Raw genomic sequence first — 20,392 nt, forward strand, 5'->3', positions numbered from 1 at the left:
CCACCTTTACTCCAACGATCACCTTCCAGCTTCAACTCTTGACTCTTCCTCTACTTCTCGAGTTTTGGCAGTTGTTTTTGTTCTTATCAGTATTGTAGATCTTCTCCCTTCGCCAAAATGACAACAACGCCCCCCTTTCCCTTCCCACCAACCTACAACTTCCCGCCCTTCTTCACCCCGCAACCAAATACAACCACCCGTCAGTCTCAGCTAGAGAAATGGTCTTCACTAATTCAATCCTGGTGCCGGCACCACCGCCAGTACCGTATCTCTCTGATTGATGCTGTGGAAACTCCGCTCTTTCATAACGCAGCTCTGCGCAAGCGTCTTGATCTGCGCGAAGCCCGTGCAGTGGTGGATTGGATGACCAAGAGCGAGGAAGAAGGCGGTGGTGGACGGCGGGCGGAGTGGATTTCTGATGCTGGAGACTCTTCTTTGCGTAATGGTGCTGGACAGGCTGTCGCGTGGATTTGGTGGAGGCGGCCTGAGGAGTGGGCAGATGTCTTGGCTGAATGGATTGAAGGCACCGGACAGCGGGGGACGGTTTTGACGGTTTATGAGCTTATTCAGGGAGATGTGACTATGTCGCAAGGTATGATTGTCTTGGATCTTCTTGAGGTGAGTGTCTACAGTTACTGACGGTTAACAGAGTTTCATGGCATGGACACCGATGTCATGCTCCGCTCGTTAAATGTCCTTGTGAAGAGAGGCAAGGCGCAAATATTTGGCACTGAAGGCCAGGAGGGTGTTAAGTTCTTTTGAAAATAATATGCTGGAATTTCTCTTTGGGATAAATCGTGGCTATTCGTGACAAAAACAAAGCGCTTCTCGACTGCGGGCCAAAAGCCACTGATACTCCAAATTTATACACAGAAATCCATACGGCTAAACTCCCTAGGCGGGTAAGGGAGACGGATTCGATGTCAGAGTATCAAGTTACTCCTCCATGTCTTCAACCATCTCATCGGTCAACTCGTACTCGTCGGCGGCACGTGTGGATTGGGACATGGCCATGTCGAGGAGCCAGTCAACGCGAACGATGCGCGGAGTCTTCTGAATATCCAGTGCCACTTGACGAAATCGTGACCAGACTCGACTGTGCTTGGTTGTGGCACTGCTGAGAAGGAAGACCTCATGCCGTGCGGGGTGATCATCTTCTGGTTCGATTTCTTCGTCGTCACTCTCCTCCCGCCGAGAGCTGCTCGCCAGGGCCAGACGGCCGCGGAAGAGCATGCACTCCCCGCCATTTGCTTCAACGATTGACTTGAATGCATCGAACCCACCTCGAACATCTTCAACGCAATAGATACGATACCCTTGCAACATCTTGTTTTTGTTTTTCTTCGCGTTTTCTGTAACGGAAGAAAGGTCGAAATTGTACTTCTTTTCGGCCTCTTTGTCCTCCAGAGGGAAATCCAAGGGATTGAGTAGCTCATCATTCTTTAGGCAAGAAGTGATGAATTCCGTGCTCACAATCATTGGTGCGTACGCTAGAGCATTGACGAACTTTGTAGTTCGCAGAATTGAAGGCGCAGCCAAATGAGTGCATCGCCGGGCATCTTGGACAACCATAATACCGATCTCCCGAAGTGCTCGCTGGTTAGATGTTAGTGGGTCTGGTGTCAACCGTGTTCATTGCTTTAGTTTGCACAAACCTTGTCCGCATCCTCTTTCCTCTCGTTGCCCTTTCCTACCCACTTCTGATAGCCCGTAATCAGCAAATGCATGGCAATCGGTGGCCGAGACTTTTTCTGTCGTTTGGTTTCCACTGTCTGTTCGGCATTGCTCTCGTCTTCAGCCTCAACTGAGGCTTGCTTCTTCTTCTTCTCCTGAACCCGGCCTTCGTCTGACTTGCGTCTACCACCATAGATAACGCCACCCACACGCTTCCTTTCTTTTTCGTACAAGGCAAGGTCGGGAGCATACTCATGGAGTCGCGCGGTTGCTGCCTCTTTTGATTTGCGACTGCTGGTAGATGACGGGGTTTCGTTTTCTTTGCCCTCAGGCAAAAGCCGAGACCGCACAGGGGTCTGAAGAGGCAGGCTCGACTTACCATTTCCTTGTGGGGTACCATGCGAAGGCTTCGCACCTTCCTCGTCAATCTTCCGTTTCTTTTCGGCGGGGAGCTGCACGGATGCCGTGTTCCGGTGCTTGTTATTCATTGCGCGACGTGGGCTAGGCACAGCCGTGTTTTCAGAGGCGAAGAACACTTGTTCCAAAACGTTGCGGTCGAGCTGTGTCTGGCCCGCGACTTCTCCAAGATTGGTTCGCAGCGGGAAGTGGCTGTAGCGCGGGTCCGAGGCCGGCATCATTTTCCATTTCGCGTAACTATCCTCCAGCCATAGGTGGTTCACGACTTCGAGACCCCATTCCTTCGCAGCGTTGCATTTCTCGCTGTTTCCGTGGGCCGTGATCAAATGGGTGTTCTCCTGCTTCAAGGTTTTTGTGCATTCTGCACCTGCTGCTGCGATCAAGTTTTCCAAGTAGATTCTTGCTTCACCAACATAGTTAGACAAACTGATTTTTAATCCTTCAAATCCAGGAATCCCTGTGCGAGAGACTGGGTAGTGGAGTAGTCGCCTGAGGGGCGATGTGTATGTGTTGAAGGTCATCAGGCGATAGAGCCATGCAAGATTTCCAACGTCTATGTTTAATCGTGACGCCGTACGGTATGCAAATCCCTCTCGGTAACGACAGATCAGCATGTCTGCACTATCGATTGTTGGGGTTATTTTGGCGCCGCCTTGCTCAAGAAAAGCTTGGATGGACTCCTGCAGATGCGAGCCAATGCCGAGATCAGGAGAAAGCATGATATTTTTCCCCTGGAAAACACTCCGTTCATCCGTGCCATGTGGTGTAGGCAATTTGGTCGGATCTGTCGTCGACGCGCCAACCAAATCTTTATTTTCTCGGGATCGAATTGGGGCATCGGGGCCTGCACGCAAAATTTCCGCATCTGGAAGTGTGTATGGACGCTCGTCAATACGCCGGCCGAGTTTCAGGCAGTCATCAAACCTAAACCATGTAAGCAAGTGCCTTTATTTTCCATGCCACAAGACTCACCAATGTGGTAGCACAATTTTGACCTTCATTTTCTTTGCTTGGATCACGCGGGCTTTATCAGAATCGGCCGTTAGATCGACCAGGTGGGTAACCATTTGAGATACTCTAGGGGAGTACAATCCACCCTTCGCAATCACACCGCCAATGATTGCATCCTTGTCGCCCTCTGGTATGTCGCCGCAGGTGACGACCACATCATTCAAGAACAGGCGTGGGTCTGGGCTGTATTGGCGAGGGTTGACTAATTTCCTCTTTGACAATGAGGTGTTCACCCACTGTGGCTTTACCACCGGGATCAACGCATCGCAGGAAGTATCGTAGGCTTCGAAATCAATTGTCGTAGAGATCAAATGGCTGAACTTGGCGATATCCGGGACCTCAGCACCGGGTTGAACGATAAGCGGCTCGCCGCCATTCTCTTCAAGGGTTGTCGCGAGCTAAGTAATTTCGGTTCAGTCTGATATTCGTGTTTACTCGCACGAAACATACCTGTTCTGCAGCTTCTCTTGAGAGGTCTATGGAGCACACAATACATATGCAACAATGATCAAAAAGTCTCGGCTCTTCCCCAGTTGCCATGCTTAAATTTGGTAAGAAATATGCAGGCCCAAATGGAGATCAGCAAAATGTAAAACGTGAGGCAGCCGGACGCGCCGTCGCACGCGTTTCAACGCCGAGTCACGTGGGGTACATTTGAGCTTTACAGCGGCTTTTAGCAACACGTTAGAAATTTCGGTTTTTTTTGTTGCTGTTCGTATGTATTTTCACCCACATGGGACAGTATCAATACACTCATCATGATGACTACATATGTAGTTCTTGGTCAGAACAGAAAAGGCTGTGTTGCTTGTTGATCAGGAATACTCCGTAGAGCACCATGAACAGGACCTTGATTATAGAAATCTCGATCGAGCCGAAAATAGAGAGCACAGACATCGCCCCTTCAAGTATTGATCATGTGTTGGTTCCAATGATTCTTTTTGTAGTACCACACTACAAGTAGTCGTGTTACATGATCAACAAAATCACGTCTTCACCGCTTTAGTTTTCGACTCACTCCATGTGTCTCCGACGTCATGTACGGAGTAAATATCTTCATATTCTATTCAAAGCTACATACAATATGACCTCGCAATGGTTATTATAATTCTACCTAGGTATCTACTCCGTAGCAACATTGATCAAATCTTATCTAGTCACGTCCTCTTTATGCGCTAACGATCTAGACTGTGAGATTATAGAGCATGACTAAAAATATCAACCATGAGGTCACCTGGACATAAAATTTCGAACCAAATCATAGGGCAAAGCATATTATGAGTGATTAACGTATTCTACTAGAGAAAAGACGTCTTCATCGTGAACCAATCAAATCAGCATAGTCTGGTCGTGGCGCTAGAACCTGCTGTGCTCTGGATTTTAGTTATGTAATTGTTAGGTAAAAGAATTCCGGGGTACCTCCAGGGCATTTTGAAGATGAACTGCGAATTTACAGTTTTTGGGTTGAGTGCTGGGGGATTTGGCATCGAATTCAAATAGAGATTTTTTTTTAACCTATAAGAGTTGGAAATATCTGGTGCCTGGGACTAGTTCAACTGGGATAATTCATGATCTACATGAGGTTATTATCCCCAACTTAATGCGGGGAGGATCTCCACAAACGCCTCCCCCGGCCCGGTCTCAACTAAATACAGATCCCTCAAATATTTGAACCCAACTTATTCCTTTTACTTTTTCTATTATTCTATTATTCTCTGACCAATTTGAAAATGGATAGCGCTACCAAAGTATTGCTCATTCCAGAGCTGCTAGAAGAAATTCTTCTACACCTTGACATGACAACGTTGCTCGTGTCCGCGCAGCGCGTGAACACACTTTGGTTTGATGTCATAAGCCGGTCGAAGAGACTTCAACAGGCCCTATTCTTTACACCCATTACACCCTCACTGAAGCCTTCACTGGCTTACTCGAACCCGAAAAAATTCCCTCTCAGAGGTCACAGTCCCTACCACAAAGAAATCGTGTCGACATTGAACCCGTTACTACAAAAACACTTCGGCCCGGTGTTTTTCTCCAGCGGGAGTAGTCCTTGCATTCTCAACAAAAACAACTTCTCCAAATCTCTCAACTGGGGACCCGACTATCGTGACGAAGATGGCGAGCCGGCCAAACTTCTTTCCCGACACAAAGCATTCACTCGAGCCGGTGCCAGCTGGCGGCGCATGCTTGTCTCACAACCCGCACCACCAGCGTTAGGCTTTGTTTGGTGGGAACACCGGAGTCGACTACAAAATGTCTACGAGTACATCATCCGCCAATCTCGCTGCTCCTCGCCTCCATCATCTGTCTCTTCCGCCTCCTCCGCCGCATCATTATCCTCCGCATCATCAACGTCTTCTACAGAATCATCCGAGTCACTCCCTCTCTCAGAAACCGGCCTTCGTTTTGGTTCGCTGTACGATCTCGTTCAGGACCAGACCAGTGCGACTCTCAATCTTGGGTTCTATGTTGGCTGGGGAAACTACATTCCAGTTGGAACGGAAGTAGCTTCTTTGAGTGAGGAACTTCTCAAAGAGACTAGTGTTGTTGTTCAATTCTTCCCAGATGTTCGATCAGAATGTGGAGATCTTGCAGATGTGAAGACGTGGGACGATACCTTCCGGAGTGAGGATTTCCAACTTCCAGATAGTGAGCTCGTGGACAAAAGGGTCTTTGAATATGGCCCTTGACTGCCGAAAAACTAAAATTGCATGGATATAAGGGGTTTCTTTTTTTCTGTCTGCATTTGCATTTACATTTACGAAAGTCCTGTGGATTCCAAATGAATTATTTTAATCAGATTTATTCCCAACGAACATACAACGAATAGAATACGCAATATTGTGTCCATCACCCAACAATATTTTCCCGCCGAGTATAAGCGGTGTTCAGGTGTCCAGGTGACGTGATCAAAAAAAAAAATTCTAGAATCGAACACATGACCAGAGTGCGTCATTGTGGAGAGGCTCAATACTCCAATTCCTGGGGTATTATCCGGGGACCAAAGAGGCAGTCCTTGCCGACACTGACTTGGATTTTCTCTCGCCTCTATATCTTGTTGATCCGGGCTATTAAATTGGAAATTGACTTGATGAAACTGGCCTTGAACTCAATCGAATCTCGACTTGACATTTTCTTTCTTTTCATATCCCAACACCCGTGCATCAATATGATCAAATATTGCACATCAATCACACCATGAAGTGGACTCTACTCATCCACCTCGGAATCATCATCTGACTCTAGAATGACGAAAAGGTCGCTCTCACCCCCGGACACAAGCTCTATCAAATATCAGAGCGATCTCTGGCCCTGGCCTCGGAATCGGAATAGTGATCAGGGCCATACTCGATAACATTGTCGGGTTCCTAGATAGCTTCAATTTTGGCCTTAATCTCAGACTCTGAGTCTGGAGATGTCTTGATCCGGGACAAATTTATGGAATGACTGTGATTGTCGAGGCTTGAAGATGCAGCCGCGGCTATCTGTTGTTGAATACGGCCAAACCTTGAAGGGGAAGCTTTGTGGGGCTTTACGCCGCTAGCAAGTCCATGCTTTTGCGACAACGTAGGAATGCATATATAATGAAAAAGATCAGGCGAGACATGGAATCAGCTTTGTTACGACGAAACCTGGCCCCGTACTTTGCGGCGAACTGGGCGTGATCAAGCCTTACACAAGGGTATTTACCCTATTTAGGATGGAAAGCGGGACCGCAGACCCTTGGTCTGTAAGCTCGACCATATTTATACCTAGGTATCTATTAACGTAACTCTATTTCTCTATTTCTCGATCCACTTCTAGCTAGCCACCAGTCAGGATTTTTGGGAATGGGTCCTATGAACAGTGAGTATAAGCCTGGAACAGAAAGGCTCGCCAAATTCAGAGATAGGCGGTGGGAGGGGGAGGGCATTAAAGATGATAGACATGATGTATATGGAGGCAAGATATGGGAATTGGTGGTGGAATTGGTGGTGGGAGCGGGTACGTTCTCATTACTATGCCCCATGCCACCCACTGGCAGTGTAGTTCAAGGCAGAACCCACCTAAGCAGGGCTTTGAGGAACTTGAACTTCCAATGTTATATTAGTTCTTTCAGTAGAATTCGCAAGTTCATCTAGGTCCTTATTACTTCAAGTTGTACTATTATTTCTTGTATTTCTTGTTTTGTTCCAAGGTTGTTTTGTTGTGGCTTCATCACGGAAGTACGTCACGTTCTCCAGCGATGCCCACTCTCCTCTACCCTTCAACCTTGCAAGTGTCAAGTTTGCTTCCAACAACCTTGGAAAAACACCTCGATGGACTTGGAATTTCAATTATGCCTCGTCGTCTGCGTTCACACGCTACATCACAGGAACTAACAACATACAGCCACTCACCTATCCGCTTCGTCCCAAATTTCACTCTGAGCGAACCAAGGATCATCTTCAACGAATCACTACCTGATCTCAATAGTACCGAGATTCAGACTCTACGACAAAAACAGCAACGACTGCGGAATTCAATCCCATCCACAGTTGCCTTGGCCCGTGAAACAAGTCCGCAGGCAGTGCGCGCTCTGAAATCCACGTTGATATTCGGTCAAGCCGAGGCAGGTACAGCAGTGTGTATCGACGCAAGAGGCTGGATCCTCACTTGCGCACACTGTTTCGGTGAAACGCGACAAGAATGGCAAACATACCGACGGAAATGGCTGCTATACTACACAGGGCTGGCGGTGCAAGTGGAATGTCGCGTCTGGGACCCACGACGCGATCTCGCGCTGGCCAAGGTCATCCACGTTGAGATGGAGCAGCCCCAGCCGGGTGATACCGACGTGCGATGCCCCATCTTCAGTTACATCTCCCCCGCAACAATACAGGACCCCACAGAATCGATATTTTGTATCGGACAACCCGGCGCAGACGACCTGGAGTCAAGTATGCCCCGCAAGACGGCATACGACTTGATCGAGGTATCCGGGGGTCGACTATGTGGGCTGATCCCCAACGTGGATCCACACGACAACTCGGAAATTGGCGTTCTCAAACATGATGCCTGGACGTACTGGGGCCACTCGGGGGCACCGCTGCTAAGGTCATCGGATGGGGCTCTCGTCGGACTGCATTCCTCGTGGGACGAGTCTACAGCCATGAGGCATGGCGTCCCGTTGGTTGCGATCCGGGCTTTACTAGAAGCCAATCTGCCGGCTAGACCGGCTGAACCAGCTGGGCCAGTACATCCGCCTATTGAGCTTGCCGGACAGTCTGAGTCCGATGCTATCGTTATTAATAGCTCTGAGTGACCTGGTCACCGGGGATTCTTCGCAAATGCGAAGCCGAATGCTGCCGTGGGAGGAATGGGCCATGAAGGATGGTGCCATGGGTCCTATGCTGCTGTGGTGTGCGGTGCTGCGGTGCGGTAGTGCTGTATTGGTGCGGTGTATAGGAGCGATTGTAGTAGATGATTGGCCGTTTTTTGCTGTGATTTATGGGCTTTTCGTCTTGGTGACCTCCTTAGTCACGTCAGGGATCGAGTCAGTCATCGAGTGGTTATCCACCGCGTCAGTAGAAGGTTCACGGTAGTTGTTGTAACCCCATATTCCGTACTAGACGGCGGCAACGACAACAGTCCCGAAGAAGACCACCGAGGCGTAGTTCATGCTATCCAAAGTGACCTCCTTCAGGGGTGGCATGCAGAAGAGGACGATGGCGAGAACACTCTAACCTGGGATTGTTAGCAGAGACTGAGGGAGGGGCGTTTACACTTACCAAGAGCAAAGACGTTGGCAATCAGACCGAAGATGCCAAAGTTGAAGCTGCCGTTCTTGATATCCTCACGACAGCGGAAGATCAGAGAGACGGCGATGGGGCATGCATAACTCATGGTTAAGAAGATAACACCAACACCGGAGAAGGCGTTGTAGGCAGCTTTTAAGCTTGGAACAAGCATTTTGCTTCACTTGCCGTGTGCTGCGTAGCCCAAAGTTGGATGCATATTGACCGCACTTAGTACCTCCAGGTTCAATGACTCATCATTCTACAACTGCACCAGGTCATTTAAAGTCTCGGATGATGGAAATATCCCCACGTTTTACCGTACGTGGTTCGGGGGTAAAGTTGTCATCGCATTTGGCTTTGCGTTTAGGCATAACTCCTACTTAAAACTCAATCCGTCAATCACTTCCCACGCTAACAGAAGAAAAACATGGAGAGTGCAGTGATGATAAGAAACCAGAACCGAGTGGCTACTGTGTCGGGGCTTTCATACACCATTCTTTAAGAGGTAGTCAAACAATGCAGTTGGCCATCTTAGGTATCTGGTCTAAATCAGTCGTGGATGTGGTTGATATGGATATGGTCTACGTCGCTAGGTTCGATATCAGAAGTAGATTTCTACCTACCACTTCACTTGCTATACCTTATGAACTAAATAGCAATTTTGCTGGGTCTAGGCGTTGGGATATCTAGCAACCTGGCCATTGCTGCATTGCTTGGATCTAGAAGCTTTGATACCATGCAGCCATTCTACGAGGGATTCTTCAAGAAAATCATGAACAAAGTACAAAGGTACATATACGTAGGTATGCGCATTTTGACTACTATGTACATACAGATGGGTATGTAAGAGAACTGGGGAATATGAGTAGTAAATACAAAGCGACACGAACTGCCCAGAGAACCACCAAGCTAAATGCAAAAAAACGAGAACAAGATCAAGCCGCCATCGTGAGCACATAAGAAGTGATACTGTCCATACGCTCGGTCGTCAACTTCAAACTAACAGTCAACAGCTCCCGAGCAATACGCGGCTCCTTCTCCTGCAACGCCTTCCACTGCACGCCTGTCAAACACCAAGCGACACAGTCACGTTCCGCCTTGACGGTTGCCGTGCGACGCGTATCACTAAAGAAAGGCAGCTCGCCGCAAGGCCGACCAGCGACGATAAGCTCGAAGTATCTGCCTTGTGGGAGGTCGTAGCCTGCGCGCAGCATGCCGGACTCGAGGAGGTAGAAGGCTCGTGGGGCATCCCCTTCGTGATATAAGACTGTGCCTGCTGCGTAGGACTCCCGGGAGAAGTAAGCGCAGGCGGGGAACCAGAAGTCTTCGTTTTGGGTCGAGAGGCCTTGGAAGGTTTGGAGAAGGAGGGGTAGGGGTTGGCGCATGGCGGACCAAGCGGGGGAGGCCATCATCGCTGTTTCGTGGGCTTGGATTGTTGATGTTGCAACGCGCTGGAGGTACTGGCGGCGCGGGGAGCTGACTATGTTGTCTGCTAAGGTTGTGGGTTGGGGCCCTGAGGGGACAGGGACGGGAAGTTGAAGAAGGCCACTGTTGCCGCCGGCGGTTGGGTCGACGGGGGTAGAAAGTGCTTCTTGGCGATTGTAGAACACTTTGAGGTAGTCGTTTTCGCAGAACTCAAGGGCGGAATTGAGGTCTTCGAAGATAGGAACGCCACACTCGGGCTCGAAGAGTCCTACATTCTGTAGGGACTTGCCTACATCACCCTCCACATTCAATCCCGAGATGACTGTTTGCACGTTGCGCTTTCGGAGGACGCGGTTGATGCGCGTGAATGCTTCCGCAGCTGAGAAGTCGAGGCCGTAGACGCGGGAGAAGTCGAGAATGAGGAAGCGAATAGGTCGCGTTTCGAAGGCTTCGTCTTCAATCAGACCGCGCATGGTGTTTTCGACATTCACAATGGTTCCGAAGAAGAGATATCCACCAAGCTTCATCATCAGGGTCTGCTGTCCAGCTTCGCGCAGGAACTGCTGCTGGATTGGAGGACGCCGGACTGTTGACCCAGCGATTTCACCTGAGTAAGTGGCTCGAATGGCGGATTTCTGAGACGTCTGGACCACAAAGTTCACGCAGGCCAGGATAATTCCTACAAAGATTCCAACAACGAAATCCCAAGCACCCATTGTAACGACAATGATAACGACAGTCAAGTATTCGAGTCGAGTGAGCTTTCCCCACGTGTCTACCAAGGCCTCTTGCAATAGTTCAATGCCTAATAGGAAGATCAAGGCACCGACTACCATAATGGGGATGTATCCGATGATAACTGGGCCTATGACCATGATCCCTGCCGTAGCTGCGGCTAACATGAGACCGGCCAAACGAGAGTTACCACCGCTAGCAATAAAGAGAAGACTATTGGTATAGACGAGGTAGTTCTGGTTAGGTTAGTTCGACCCTCATAACTTTTATATTGGGGTTCCATACCTGGATGCTTCCTACGAATCCTGAAAGAGCATTCGTAACACCATGAGCCACAAGTTCCCTATCAACATTGAGATTGTCTTCGCCAGTGGAAATTCCGAGCGCAGGGACGTTAATGGGCACATGCAGTACACCAAAAAATGTCAAAGCAAACATAGCTGGAATGGTCTCGCTGAAGGCAGTCCAATTGACCTCGGCAAGATCTAGAATAGATTAACAAGACAATCCTGCAAAGTAATTGGGACAATCACTCACCATAAAGACTGTAGAAATGATACCAGGGGTTGTTGGAAGACGGCGCATCAAATACCCATCCATTTTGGTGCAAAGAATCCATGGGGATCCTGGCGCTCAAGATGACGATGTAGAACACGGCAGCGACAGCAATGAAATATCCACCTACTAAGAAGTTTGAGCGAACAAACCGCTTCAAAACAAGAAGGCCAATCGCAAGGAACAGGGGTATCATCCAAAGAGGGAAAGTGTCCAGATGGAAAAGCTTCTGAAGTGTGGGAAGGTTGTACTCCAAAGACCCAGGTAGCCGGGCCGAAACCTCCATGCCAGTTTGTAGCAAGAAGTAGCCCACTCCACCGATACATCCAATGAGAATATGGCGGGGGAAGAAGCCAATGAGGGATCCTAGCCCACAGACACCCATCAAGAAGAACACCAGGCCGGTGAGGATCGAGCTGACCGAGAAGGCTAGGATGGTCGTCGCTATCACCGACTTCGGGTTGTCCTTGCCGATGGAGTTCATGATGGTGAAAGCCATTTGATGGAAGAATGGTACTACTTCAATCATCTCGCTTCCTATTCCTCCTTTGAAGATCGAGCCCCCGCAAGAGAAAACCAGTTGTGAGATAATGGTGCTGACGTAGAACATGGAGATGCCGTCGGTTCCTAGATGTGCAAACAGGGGTTCTCCCAGTGGGAACAGGATCATTCCATAGGATAAGGCATCGAGAATATTAAGAAGCAGTCCTAGCAATACTGCAGGAACCAGGCTGGTGGGGTACACCACAGCCTCTTGCCATATGGCACGTCTATTCCAAGATTTTGGGTTGGCCAATATCCGAGCGCAGTGGGCCACAGATGATAATCCTGTCGTGAGGAAGTTTGGAGACCCTTTCAGAATTTCTCTCTGATTCTCCACATCCGAAGTTCCATAGTTCTGCGTAGATTTGGATCGAGGCTTTGACAATAACGAGGTGTGCTCAGTGTCTCGCACGGGTTCTTCTAGCATCGTCGGCGATGAAGGAACACTTTCCGGTCGGACGACCTGGTCGTTGACCGTAATCGTGGATGGCCGGCGAATCATCGCTGTCAAGGCCGAAGAAGCTGATGCAGGATCGACAGATGCATATCTCGGCTCCAAAAATGTTTCCCCAGCAGCACCAGAGCTTGTAGCCTCATCTTGCGAGTGCTCTGTAGATTGACTGTCGTGGAATATATCGAGACTGGGCGGTAAGCCGGGGCCATCTCGCAAGAGTGATTTTTTATTCAGCGAGAGACCATAGGTAGCAAGTTCAGCGGTTTGGTCACGGAGACCGTCTGTAGCATAATGTGCCGGATCTGCGACAAGCTCAATGGTCAGTAAAAATCGCTCGGTAACCTGGGGTACGGCAGTGACCCACCCATATTGCTATTAAATGACCGGTGGTAAAATGAACGATTTGGGGTCTTTATTGTCGAACCATTGTAACTAGATGGTTCTCCTCCCATTGGACCGGGCAAACTGCCCAAGTGTGCATGTTCCACCAACGACTCTGAAGTGAGGATGCTAGGAGTATCGCGATCGAAAAGCAAGTTTCGCGATAGAGCCGAAGCACGAGAGTCGCGACGTCCACGAGGCTGCATTACCCCCATCGCGCAATTGTCCAACCAGGTGATGTTAGGGATTTCGGAAGATAACCGGACCACTAGCGTGTGTAACAAACAGATGACGCAACCGACACGAGCATGACTTCGAGGGGACCAAGAAATATATGTACTATTGAAGATGAAGAGAGACCAGACCCTCTATCGAATACAAATATAAATTAGCAAAAGATAGAAGGAAAAAATAAAAAAAATAAAAGATCGGAGTTTTGACTAAACGGACTTCTTATCTCCCAATGACACACTAAGCCTGATCCGGATATGGGATCGGTGGAGAGATACTGGATGGTGGTCTGTGCACAGCAGGGGGTGAAGTCTGAATGGCCAGATAACTACTGAGTACTCCGTAGTACTTCTTGATTGAACTTGATACTAACAGCCTAGTTGACCAGTTGAGTATCAGAATTGCAAGCTACATATCTAAGTGGCTACGTACGTTGGTTTAGTTGATAGTGTCTCCGTAGTCGGACTTGTAGGATCAGCGTATGCAAGCCCCATATACCGACATGTAATTAAAGTACTTCATGCATAACGGCGCCATAAGCCAATCATCTAAAAGGTGATCATTGTCGAGTAATTCTAGCCGGCTCTTCCAAAGCTTCAAAAATATCATACTGCAGCACTAGAGCTGCAACTATACTATATAGCTTACTTATTTTTCTCACTACTAGTTAATTGGTGCAGAATTAAAGAAGCTAACGCTGAACAACTCAAGATATGTGTCACACCATTAGTAAATCGACCCATTTTAGCCGTTGAGAGTCTAGACTTTAACGGTGGACAACATCTTTGCTACTTGCAAACTCTCGCGGCCATCCCTTTTTATACTTCCTCGCTACAATATACGCTTAACAATGATATAATTATATTATCTGTGCTCTCGGTCTCCACTACATAGTACTCCTAAAATACGGCACAGCGGGTACCTTATGTGTACTCCGTACTTCAACATTGATGGCCATTGGCCACCATTAAATTAAGGGGGTATCTCAATGTACACAGTCACTTCACAAAACCACCGCAGATATAACCAACGCCAGTTCATGCTTGTACTCAAAACGCAGGTCCTCGTATTCAGGTCAATCGCTCCAAGAATCCCTGGGCAATCAAACGCTCCACATCTCCTTGTCGAACATAGAGTTGACTATTCTTGGTCAAATTGATCACACTAAAACAGAGTTAGCCAACACATTTCTTGAGGAATAAAAAGACAAGCTACAAGAAACATACCCATACTCCGTCTGGATCTCACCAGCATCCTTCAACACACGAACATCAATAAATAGATCCTTTGGTGGCTCCAGCGTCCCCGTCAAATCAACATCCGTCCACTGTCCCTTGTAAGCAGCCAAAAGGTCGCCATACTGACGGAAATACTCTTCCTCCTCCGGACTTAGTGAGCTATGTCCCGATGGCCCAAGCGCCGTCTGCTGAGATCCACCCTCAGAAGGTTGCTGCTGCTCGAGGATATCCACACCGGTCCAGCATAGTTCCTCGAGCTTTTCCGTGCGCACACGGTGGTACGCTAGCAGACAGCGCTTGTTCCGGCGCATGCAGAGGTGGTCGACCAATAAGGCGCAGGCGATGGCTGGGTCTGCGGAGGGATTGAAGGCGCCCCCAAAGGGCTCTAGGAGACGTGTGACATCGCGGTCGAGATCGCGGACTTCGCGGGTCACAGCGCGCACGATCTCGGTTTGGTAGGGTGGGAGGTGGGCGAGGGATTGGGTCCTCTTCGCGTGTTGGACCTGTTAAATTGAAGGGTTGGTCAGCTTGGTCTTTATTTTTTTTTCGGGGTGGGTTGGATCTCAAAGATAGTGTTTGGGAATGGGTATAGAGTAGACTAAGGAATTCCACGTACCAATTTGTTGCCGAGTTCGCCATACATCGTGGCCACGCGGTCGGGGTCCTGGTGAGGGACGCGACTTGATTCCATTTCGGCGGGCGCCAAGATTGGGCCTTAGTCAGGTGGAGTGATCGACCCGTGAACGCTAGGCTCAAGTATGGAGTGGGCTATTTCTTTTGGACTCAATTTATTCCCGCAAATATAGGGGAAAATGGAAGAGGCATGATGATAAATTAAATGATTTGTGTGGTTTGTAAAGAGCTGTGTGACCAGAGAGGAAAATGATCCCAATTAGGAAAGACAGAAGCACTATATTCCATACAAGACCATCAACTTCAAGTCCAAATGAGTCCGAGCTTCAAAGTGACCAGTAGGGATACAGTTCAGTTAGCACGTGCAATTTATAAAAGAACTTATTCCTAACAATCAGTACTGCATAGAGGCCCTCATTTTGTTATACCCAGCCTGTGTAATTGGCTCGTACTTAGCAGCTGCCCCCTCTTCGATACAGGATGAGATGCATTCAATTACCGAATCTGGGTCTGGCGCCATGAAGTATGGAATGGAGAACCGTCTACGTGTCATACGTTGTAATCCCTCAAACCTATCAGGTAGAGGCGGCAATGTAACTCGATGGCTAGTAGATCTCAAGATGTCTATACAAGTTAGTGCCGAGGCACAGAGGGCAGTCCCAGAAGACGAACCGTTACTCCATCTCTGCAAGAGGTCTCCCACATTCATCACAATTGCGTTTTTCACAGGCGTCGCGGGAATAAATGTTCCCGGAGTGGAGATATTCTCGACTTCAAGCCCACCGCAATCATCCTGAAACAGCATGGTGATGGAGCTCCAGTCGGTGTGCGCTGGGCATCTGGCCGCACGATCTGTCTCGATTGCTTCGGCTAGAATGGGCGGATAGTGTAACAATCGCAGCTGGTTGTAACGGCCTGAGTGCTTTTTGAGTAGGTGGTTCTCGTCCAGCTTCAGGCCAACAGCGAGCGCTTGCAGAATTTCCCCTCCAACCCGAAAACACTCCCAGTAGAACCGAAGCATGAATTCGCGGAACCCAGGGAGGCTATCATCGGGCAGCCATTGATTAGGCTGGTCGGAATTCTCGTCGCTGCCTACGTCATAGCTTTCCTGTGGCTGGTCAGTGGGGCTATAATTGATTACGAGTAGGTACAGTCCCGGGGTGTGCATTGTAAGGTTATGAGAGACCAAAGACAGACACAGCGGGCTCTCACTTTGAAATCCACAATCTCCCGCAATTGTTTCACTCTGTCCTGGTCATTATCGGCACTCATGGTCTGTGACACCTTCTCCAGCCCAGGCCAAGAGTAACCTCTGTGAACAGCCCATCCGTCCGGGTGAGGCGCTTTAAGTTTCTCATCCTGTGGCAGTTCGAAAAATGAACTTGACCAGCTGAATGCCTCATCTAGCATCGACTCTGGCAGAGAGTGGTTCACAATGTAGACAAACCCCACCTTTTTGCAAGCAGCGACGAGTTCTTCCGCCACTCGCTGACGCCCAGACTCCGTGTTCCAGCCAGTAAAATCCACAACAGGGATGTTGGGTACGGGAGAGTTGGCGACCATCGTTTGCGAGAATTGTAATAATGCTTGTGAAGCTAGTCTTTGAATCAAAGGATTGAGATGAAACAAGCGGGAAGCTCGATTAATTGAAATGGCTGGGCGATGTCACCTGTCAGACAACCCCTCACATCTCGGACAATTATTTATTTTCTCTCGAGTATCATGGTAGAATTGGTACTGCTTGTGTGACTAGAGAAGAAGAGAAAAAAAACATGGCTCTGTAAGTGTATAAGAAGTGTATATAGTTAGTAGTAACAATGGCAATGAAAAGAACTTGGGCTCCAGTGAGCTTGGGCTGCGGTTGCTGTGGCAGGGTCCCGGTGGGGATTGTAACCAGCCTGCTCCGTACATCCTTTCTCCCTGACCTTTTTGATCTTTCTAGAATCTTGAAGATTTCAAACTATAATCTCTCGAATCCCCTCAAACACCAATTCAGGTATGTTCAAATACTGAGCTCACTATATTTTCGTTGGAGGCCAATCTTACCTTTTTGAGTAGTCTGTTTACATCCGAGCGGCCGCATCCCGATAACGACTTGAACGAAGACATGAGAATATCGAGACATTGAACAGCCCAAATCGTCTTAAAATTGCGTTTCAATTCTACTGAACCCGACCGTTACAACCCTTACCAGGCTCCGAGAATGCGGGCTTCCTGGATCTGGATTGCGGCCACATTCCTCACCTCTGCACAATCAACCGACACAGTGCCCTTCTCCCCAGCCCAAGAAGCGGTATCCAACAGACGAGCCTTCGAAGTCCTCCGAATCCTCCAAAGAGCCGACAACAATTGTCCAAGCGGAACAAACCCATGCACAGCCCTAGGCAACGCCAATGCATGCTGTAAACAAGGCACAAATTGCTCCCGCGATGCAGCCGACAACATCGCTTGCTGCGCGACTGGCGCAAGTTGCACTGGCAGCTTGACAGGAACCAAGACAACGGGCACCGGTACCGCCTTTATGTTCCCTAACACTGCGACCGCAACCGCCACCACCTCGGCCTCCGTCACCGCGTCCACACTGGACGGTGCTTATCCATTTGTCTACGTGCCCACTGCTTTCAACAACCCCGAGACCTGCTCTTCATACTACTCCATGTGTCAATCGGAGTACACTGCTTGTACGGGGAATCTGATAGGCCGCTATGGGGTTACGATCGGTGGTGCTGGGTCGGGCAAGACCGTCCAAGCTGTTACGGCGGCGTCGCAGGCGACTTCGATTTGCTCGAGTTTGAGTGCTGATGCTTGCCATGGGATCAATTTGGCATATTGCGGTTCGGTCGCGACACAGACAGGAGATACCGAGGCTAGTGGGAACCATGCTTTGCCTGTTCGCTCATCAAGTCTTCATGATCTGGCACTTGGTTTGATGGTTGGAGTTGCGGGGATGTTTATATGATTGATGGATTTGAAATGAGATGTTTGAACGGATGCTCTTTGTTTGTATATTCTTTTTTCTTGTCCATTTCCCTTTGGTCGCATGGAGTTTTGATGTATTCACAACAATTTCGTCCGCCGCTCAGGTCGACTTGCTATTGCCTCTTTCGGGCTTCTTTTGGAGATACTAGAATACAATATGTTCAAGATAATCCTTCAATTTGTCCGAGTCACTAGAAAAAGTACCTAGGTAACATCATGTATGGGCTAAGAGGGTTGAGAAATACATATCTTCTATACACAGTTGAAACCCAGTTGGTTTGATTATACTATTGCATGAATTCGAGTAGCCAGCATCCCGATCGCCTACCTAGGTATAATTGCATGCTACTTAAGTATGAAAGGGCTAGATACATACGTAGTATATCACATCAAGTCCGGGTTACTTTCATCCATCAAGGAACCATGTATGACTGCGTTCCACTCTGGCAAATACGGTACCCTAGACATGGAAAAGTCAAACGACGAGAAGAGGTTCTGATTGGGATCAGCCATGAGTTCCTCGTCGGTAATCATCCCATAACCCGAGAAAGCCGAGACATGTGGAGTTGTGTAGGCTGGTGGAGGTTCTGTCTCTTGGATATTCTCGACAGGCCCGAGACTGGAAGGTGCGCGATGCTCAACAGGTGTTTGGGTTCCATTGTTTGCAGACCTCTGAGAAATCCTTGATGATTGAGCTTGATACCGGAGCAGGGCAAGGCACTTCCAGATGCTGCCGTGTCCATCTTCTTCGCGTGTCTCCGAAACATCATTTAGGCTCAGTTCTTGGGGAAATATACCTTCAACCAAAGCCCAAGCACGTTCTGTATTCTGTTCGCAAGGATTGTTGCTCAGACATCGCAGGACATAGGCAAGGGCGTACCATGGGGTATAGGTAGTGAACAACCATTTGAATCCCAGAGAAAGCCCCCCTTTAAGTAGAATAAAACTACTTTCCAGGCCATCACATGCCAACTTGAAAGATGGCCTTAGAACATCCGTAGTATCATCCTGTACCCCTTCTTGTTTTTGCAAATCGATCTCTTCTCGCAACTGAAGCATAAACTCCATTTTCTTGCATGCGGTAGTAAGATGTTGCATTGCAATGAGGGGCAACTGACCAGGAGTCTTGGAAGAAATACCATACTTAAACAAAATGTATTGAGTGCGTTCTTGGATCATCTGTCTTTTTGCCGTAATATCAGGTAGAGTGTTCGGTGGGGAATGTTCACGGGTTCCAAGAACTGGATGTAGTAGTCGACATGATTCCGTTTGTATCAAAAAGAAAGACATCTCTGTCCAACCAACCGTCTCAGCTGGAAGTTTTGTCATAGATGGGAATAGCTGGTTGTCGTCGATATTTAAGGGAAGACGTAACCCCCGATTGAGAACGTCGATGGTGAGCTCGAATCCTTGATCTTCAGGTGCCCGAGAGTCAAGTACACAAAGATGCCACCACAAGCGGAGACGCATTTCAGTATCAAAGGGGCTAAGGCGGAAGGTTGCACCATCACGATGCAGACCAATAGATTGAGCTAGTCGGATTGCGAGACCATTAAGTACCCATGCACTGCGGCCAGTCTCGTGGACACGTAAGCACGTCTAGATACATATAGTCAGATGATATCTCTATGGAAGCGTTGCATAAAGCATACCGTATAAATTGCAAGAGCTTGTAATGCTGCCATTTCCGGTCGATTCATGACTTCCGTCACCAGTAGAAGTCGATCCAATGCGGTCTTGTAATGTTTTAAAAGTACTGAATTCTCCATGGGAAGTTCAATCGGCTCATCCGTGTGGTCCAAAGTTGTCAATGCAGCGAAATAAATTGCAAAGGTCAACGCAAGCATAGACGCGCTCGCAGATTTTGGGTCGAGGATTGTCGCTATAACGGCAGATTGGGTGGTCGGTATATGCAAGATTTTGAGTACAGGATCAACTGACTTGACATACAGTGCCCATAATTGAAGGGCCAAATGCGAGTCAGGATAGAATTTCAGGACGTTGGAAGCGACGTTTGGGCAGGAGCCTGGCTGTGATGGGGAAGCATGGGCACTCGTGCAATTCTGTAGCTGTGGAGTTGCTAAATCAGGGACTGAAGGCCGTTGGGTTTGCATACGTTCTCCCTGGATTCTGCTTGAGCGGGCATCCTGAAGGGATCGACTGATGCTATAGACTCACGTTTTGAAGGAGATCTCTGATGTTTGAGTTGTTCACATATTGAACAATTTTCCCATCGTTCAACAAGAGTTCCCATGTTTTGCAGTCCCGCTGAGTGGATTGGAGGTTTATTTCACGTTGAATTTGGCTCTCAGAGTCACCACTAGGTGCTGCAGATACTCGGGGTTTAACAAGGTGTG

At 48.5% G+C, this 20,392-nt stretch overlaps 10 protein-coding genes across 10 annotated transcripts; 4 read left to right on the forward strand and 6 right to left on the reverse strand.

Annotated features, from left to right (window-relative positions):
- Positions 1-117: 117 nt before the first annotated feature.
- N7529_003956 (ESCRT-II subunit protein VPS25) lies at positions 118-762 on the forward strand (the record flags this gene model as incomplete). The annotated part of the gene is made up of 2 exons (XM_057239483.1): positions 118-592; positions 650-762. The coding sequence occupies 2 exons, from the start codon at positions 118-120 to the stop codon at positions 760-762; spliced, it is 588 nt and encodes a 195-aa protein (XP_057098778.1).
- Positions 763-936: 174 nt separating this feature from the next.
- N7529_003957 (uncharacterized protein) lies at positions 937-3,642 on the reverse strand (the record flags this gene model as incomplete). The annotated part of the gene is made up of 4 exons (XM_057239484.1): positions 937-1,596; positions 1,656-3,015; positions 3,064-3,500; positions 3,553-3,642. 4 exons carry the CDS (start codon positions 3,640-3,642, stop codon positions 937-939), a joined length of 2,547 nt encoding a protein of 848 aa, XP_057098779.1.
- Positions 3,643-4,832: 1,190 nt separating this feature from the next.
- On the forward strand, positions 4,833-5,792 carry N7529_003958 (uncharacterized protein; the record flags this gene model as incomplete). Its single annotated transcript, XM_057239485.1, has 1 exon — positions 4,833-5,792. One exon carries the CDS (start codon positions 4,833-4,835, stop codon positions 5,790-5,792), a length of 960 nt encoding a protein of 319 aa, XP_057098780.1.
- Positions 5,793-7,420: 1,628 nt separating this feature from the next.
- Positions 7,421-8,386, forward strand: N7529_003959 (S1 family peptidase; the record flags this gene model as incomplete). Its single annotated transcript, XM_057239486.1, has 1 exon — positions 7,421-8,386. One exon carries the CDS (start codon positions 7,421-7,423, stop codon positions 8,384-8,386), a length of 966 nt encoding a protein of 321 aa, XP_057098781.1.
- A 303-nt stretch (positions 8,387-8,689) lies between these two features.
- N7529_003960 (Amino acid/polyamine transporter I) lies at positions 8,690-9,033 on the reverse strand (the record flags this gene model as incomplete). Its single annotated transcript, XM_057239487.1, has 2 exons — positions 8,690-8,803; positions 8,866-9,033. 2 exons carry the CDS (start codon positions 9,031-9,033, stop codon positions 8,690-8,692), a joined length of 282 nt encoding a protein of 93 aa, XP_057098782.1.
- Positions 9,034-9,796: 763 nt separating this feature from the next.
- N7529_003961 (sulfate transporter family protein) lies at positions 9,797-13,169 on the reverse strand (the record flags this gene model as incomplete). The annotated part of the gene is made up of 4 exons (XM_057239488.1): positions 9,797-11,257; positions 11,307-11,506; positions 11,559-12,875; positions 12,938-13,169. The coding sequence occupies 4 exons, from the start codon at positions 13,167-13,169 to the stop codon at positions 9,797-9,799; spliced, it is 3,210 nt and encodes a 1,069-aa protein (XP_057098783.1).
- Positions 13,170-14,255: 1,086 nt separating this feature from the next.
- On the reverse strand, positions 14,256-15,114 carry N7529_003962 (DNA replication protein PSF1; the record flags this gene model as incomplete). Its single annotated transcript, XM_057239489.1, has 3 exons — positions 14,256-14,349; positions 14,412-14,926; positions 15,040-15,114. 3 exons carry the CDS (start codon positions 15,112-15,114, stop codon positions 14,256-14,258), a joined length of 684 nt encoding a protein of 227 aa, XP_057098784.1.
- Positions 15,115-15,450: 336 nt separating this feature from the next.
- Positions 15,451-16,619, reverse strand: N7529_003963 (isopenicillin N synthase family dioxygenase; the record flags this gene model as incomplete). The annotated part of the gene is made up of 3 exons (XM_057239490.1): positions 15,451-15,680; positions 15,729-16,164; positions 16,269-16,619. The coding sequence occupies 3 exons, from the start codon at positions 16,617-16,619 to the stop codon at positions 15,451-15,453; spliced, it is 1,017 nt and encodes a 338-aa protein (XP_057098785.1).
- A 640-nt stretch (positions 16,620-17,259) lies between these two features.
- Positions 17,260-18,015, forward strand: N7529_003964 (uncharacterized protein; the record flags this gene model as incomplete). Its single annotated transcript, XM_057239491.1, has 1 exon — positions 17,260-18,015. The coding sequence occupies one exon, from the start codon at positions 17,260-17,262 to the stop codon at positions 18,013-18,015; it is 756 nt and encodes a 251-aa protein (XP_057098786.1).
- Positions 18,016-18,419: 404 nt separating this feature from the next.
- N7529_003965 (fungal specific transcription factor domain-containing protein) lies at positions 18,420-20,181 on the reverse strand (the record flags this gene model as incomplete). The annotated part of the gene is made up of 3 exons (XM_057239492.1): positions 18,420-19,634; positions 19,688-20,098; positions 20,152-20,181. The coding sequence occupies 3 exons, from the start codon at positions 20,179-20,181 to the stop codon at positions 18,420-18,422; spliced, it is 1,656 nt and encodes a 551-aa protein (XP_057098787.1).
- Positions 20,182-20,392: the final 211 nt, after the last annotated feature.

The sequence above is a fragment of the Penicillium soppii genome, assembly GCF_028829465.1.
Source record: "Penicillium soppii strain IBT 18220 chromosome Unknown utg000004l, whole genome shotgun sequence".
Classification (NCBI taxonomy): domain Eukaryota; kingdom Fungi; phylum Ascomycota; class Eurotiomycetes; order Eurotiales; family Aspergillaceae; genus Penicillium; species Penicillium soppii.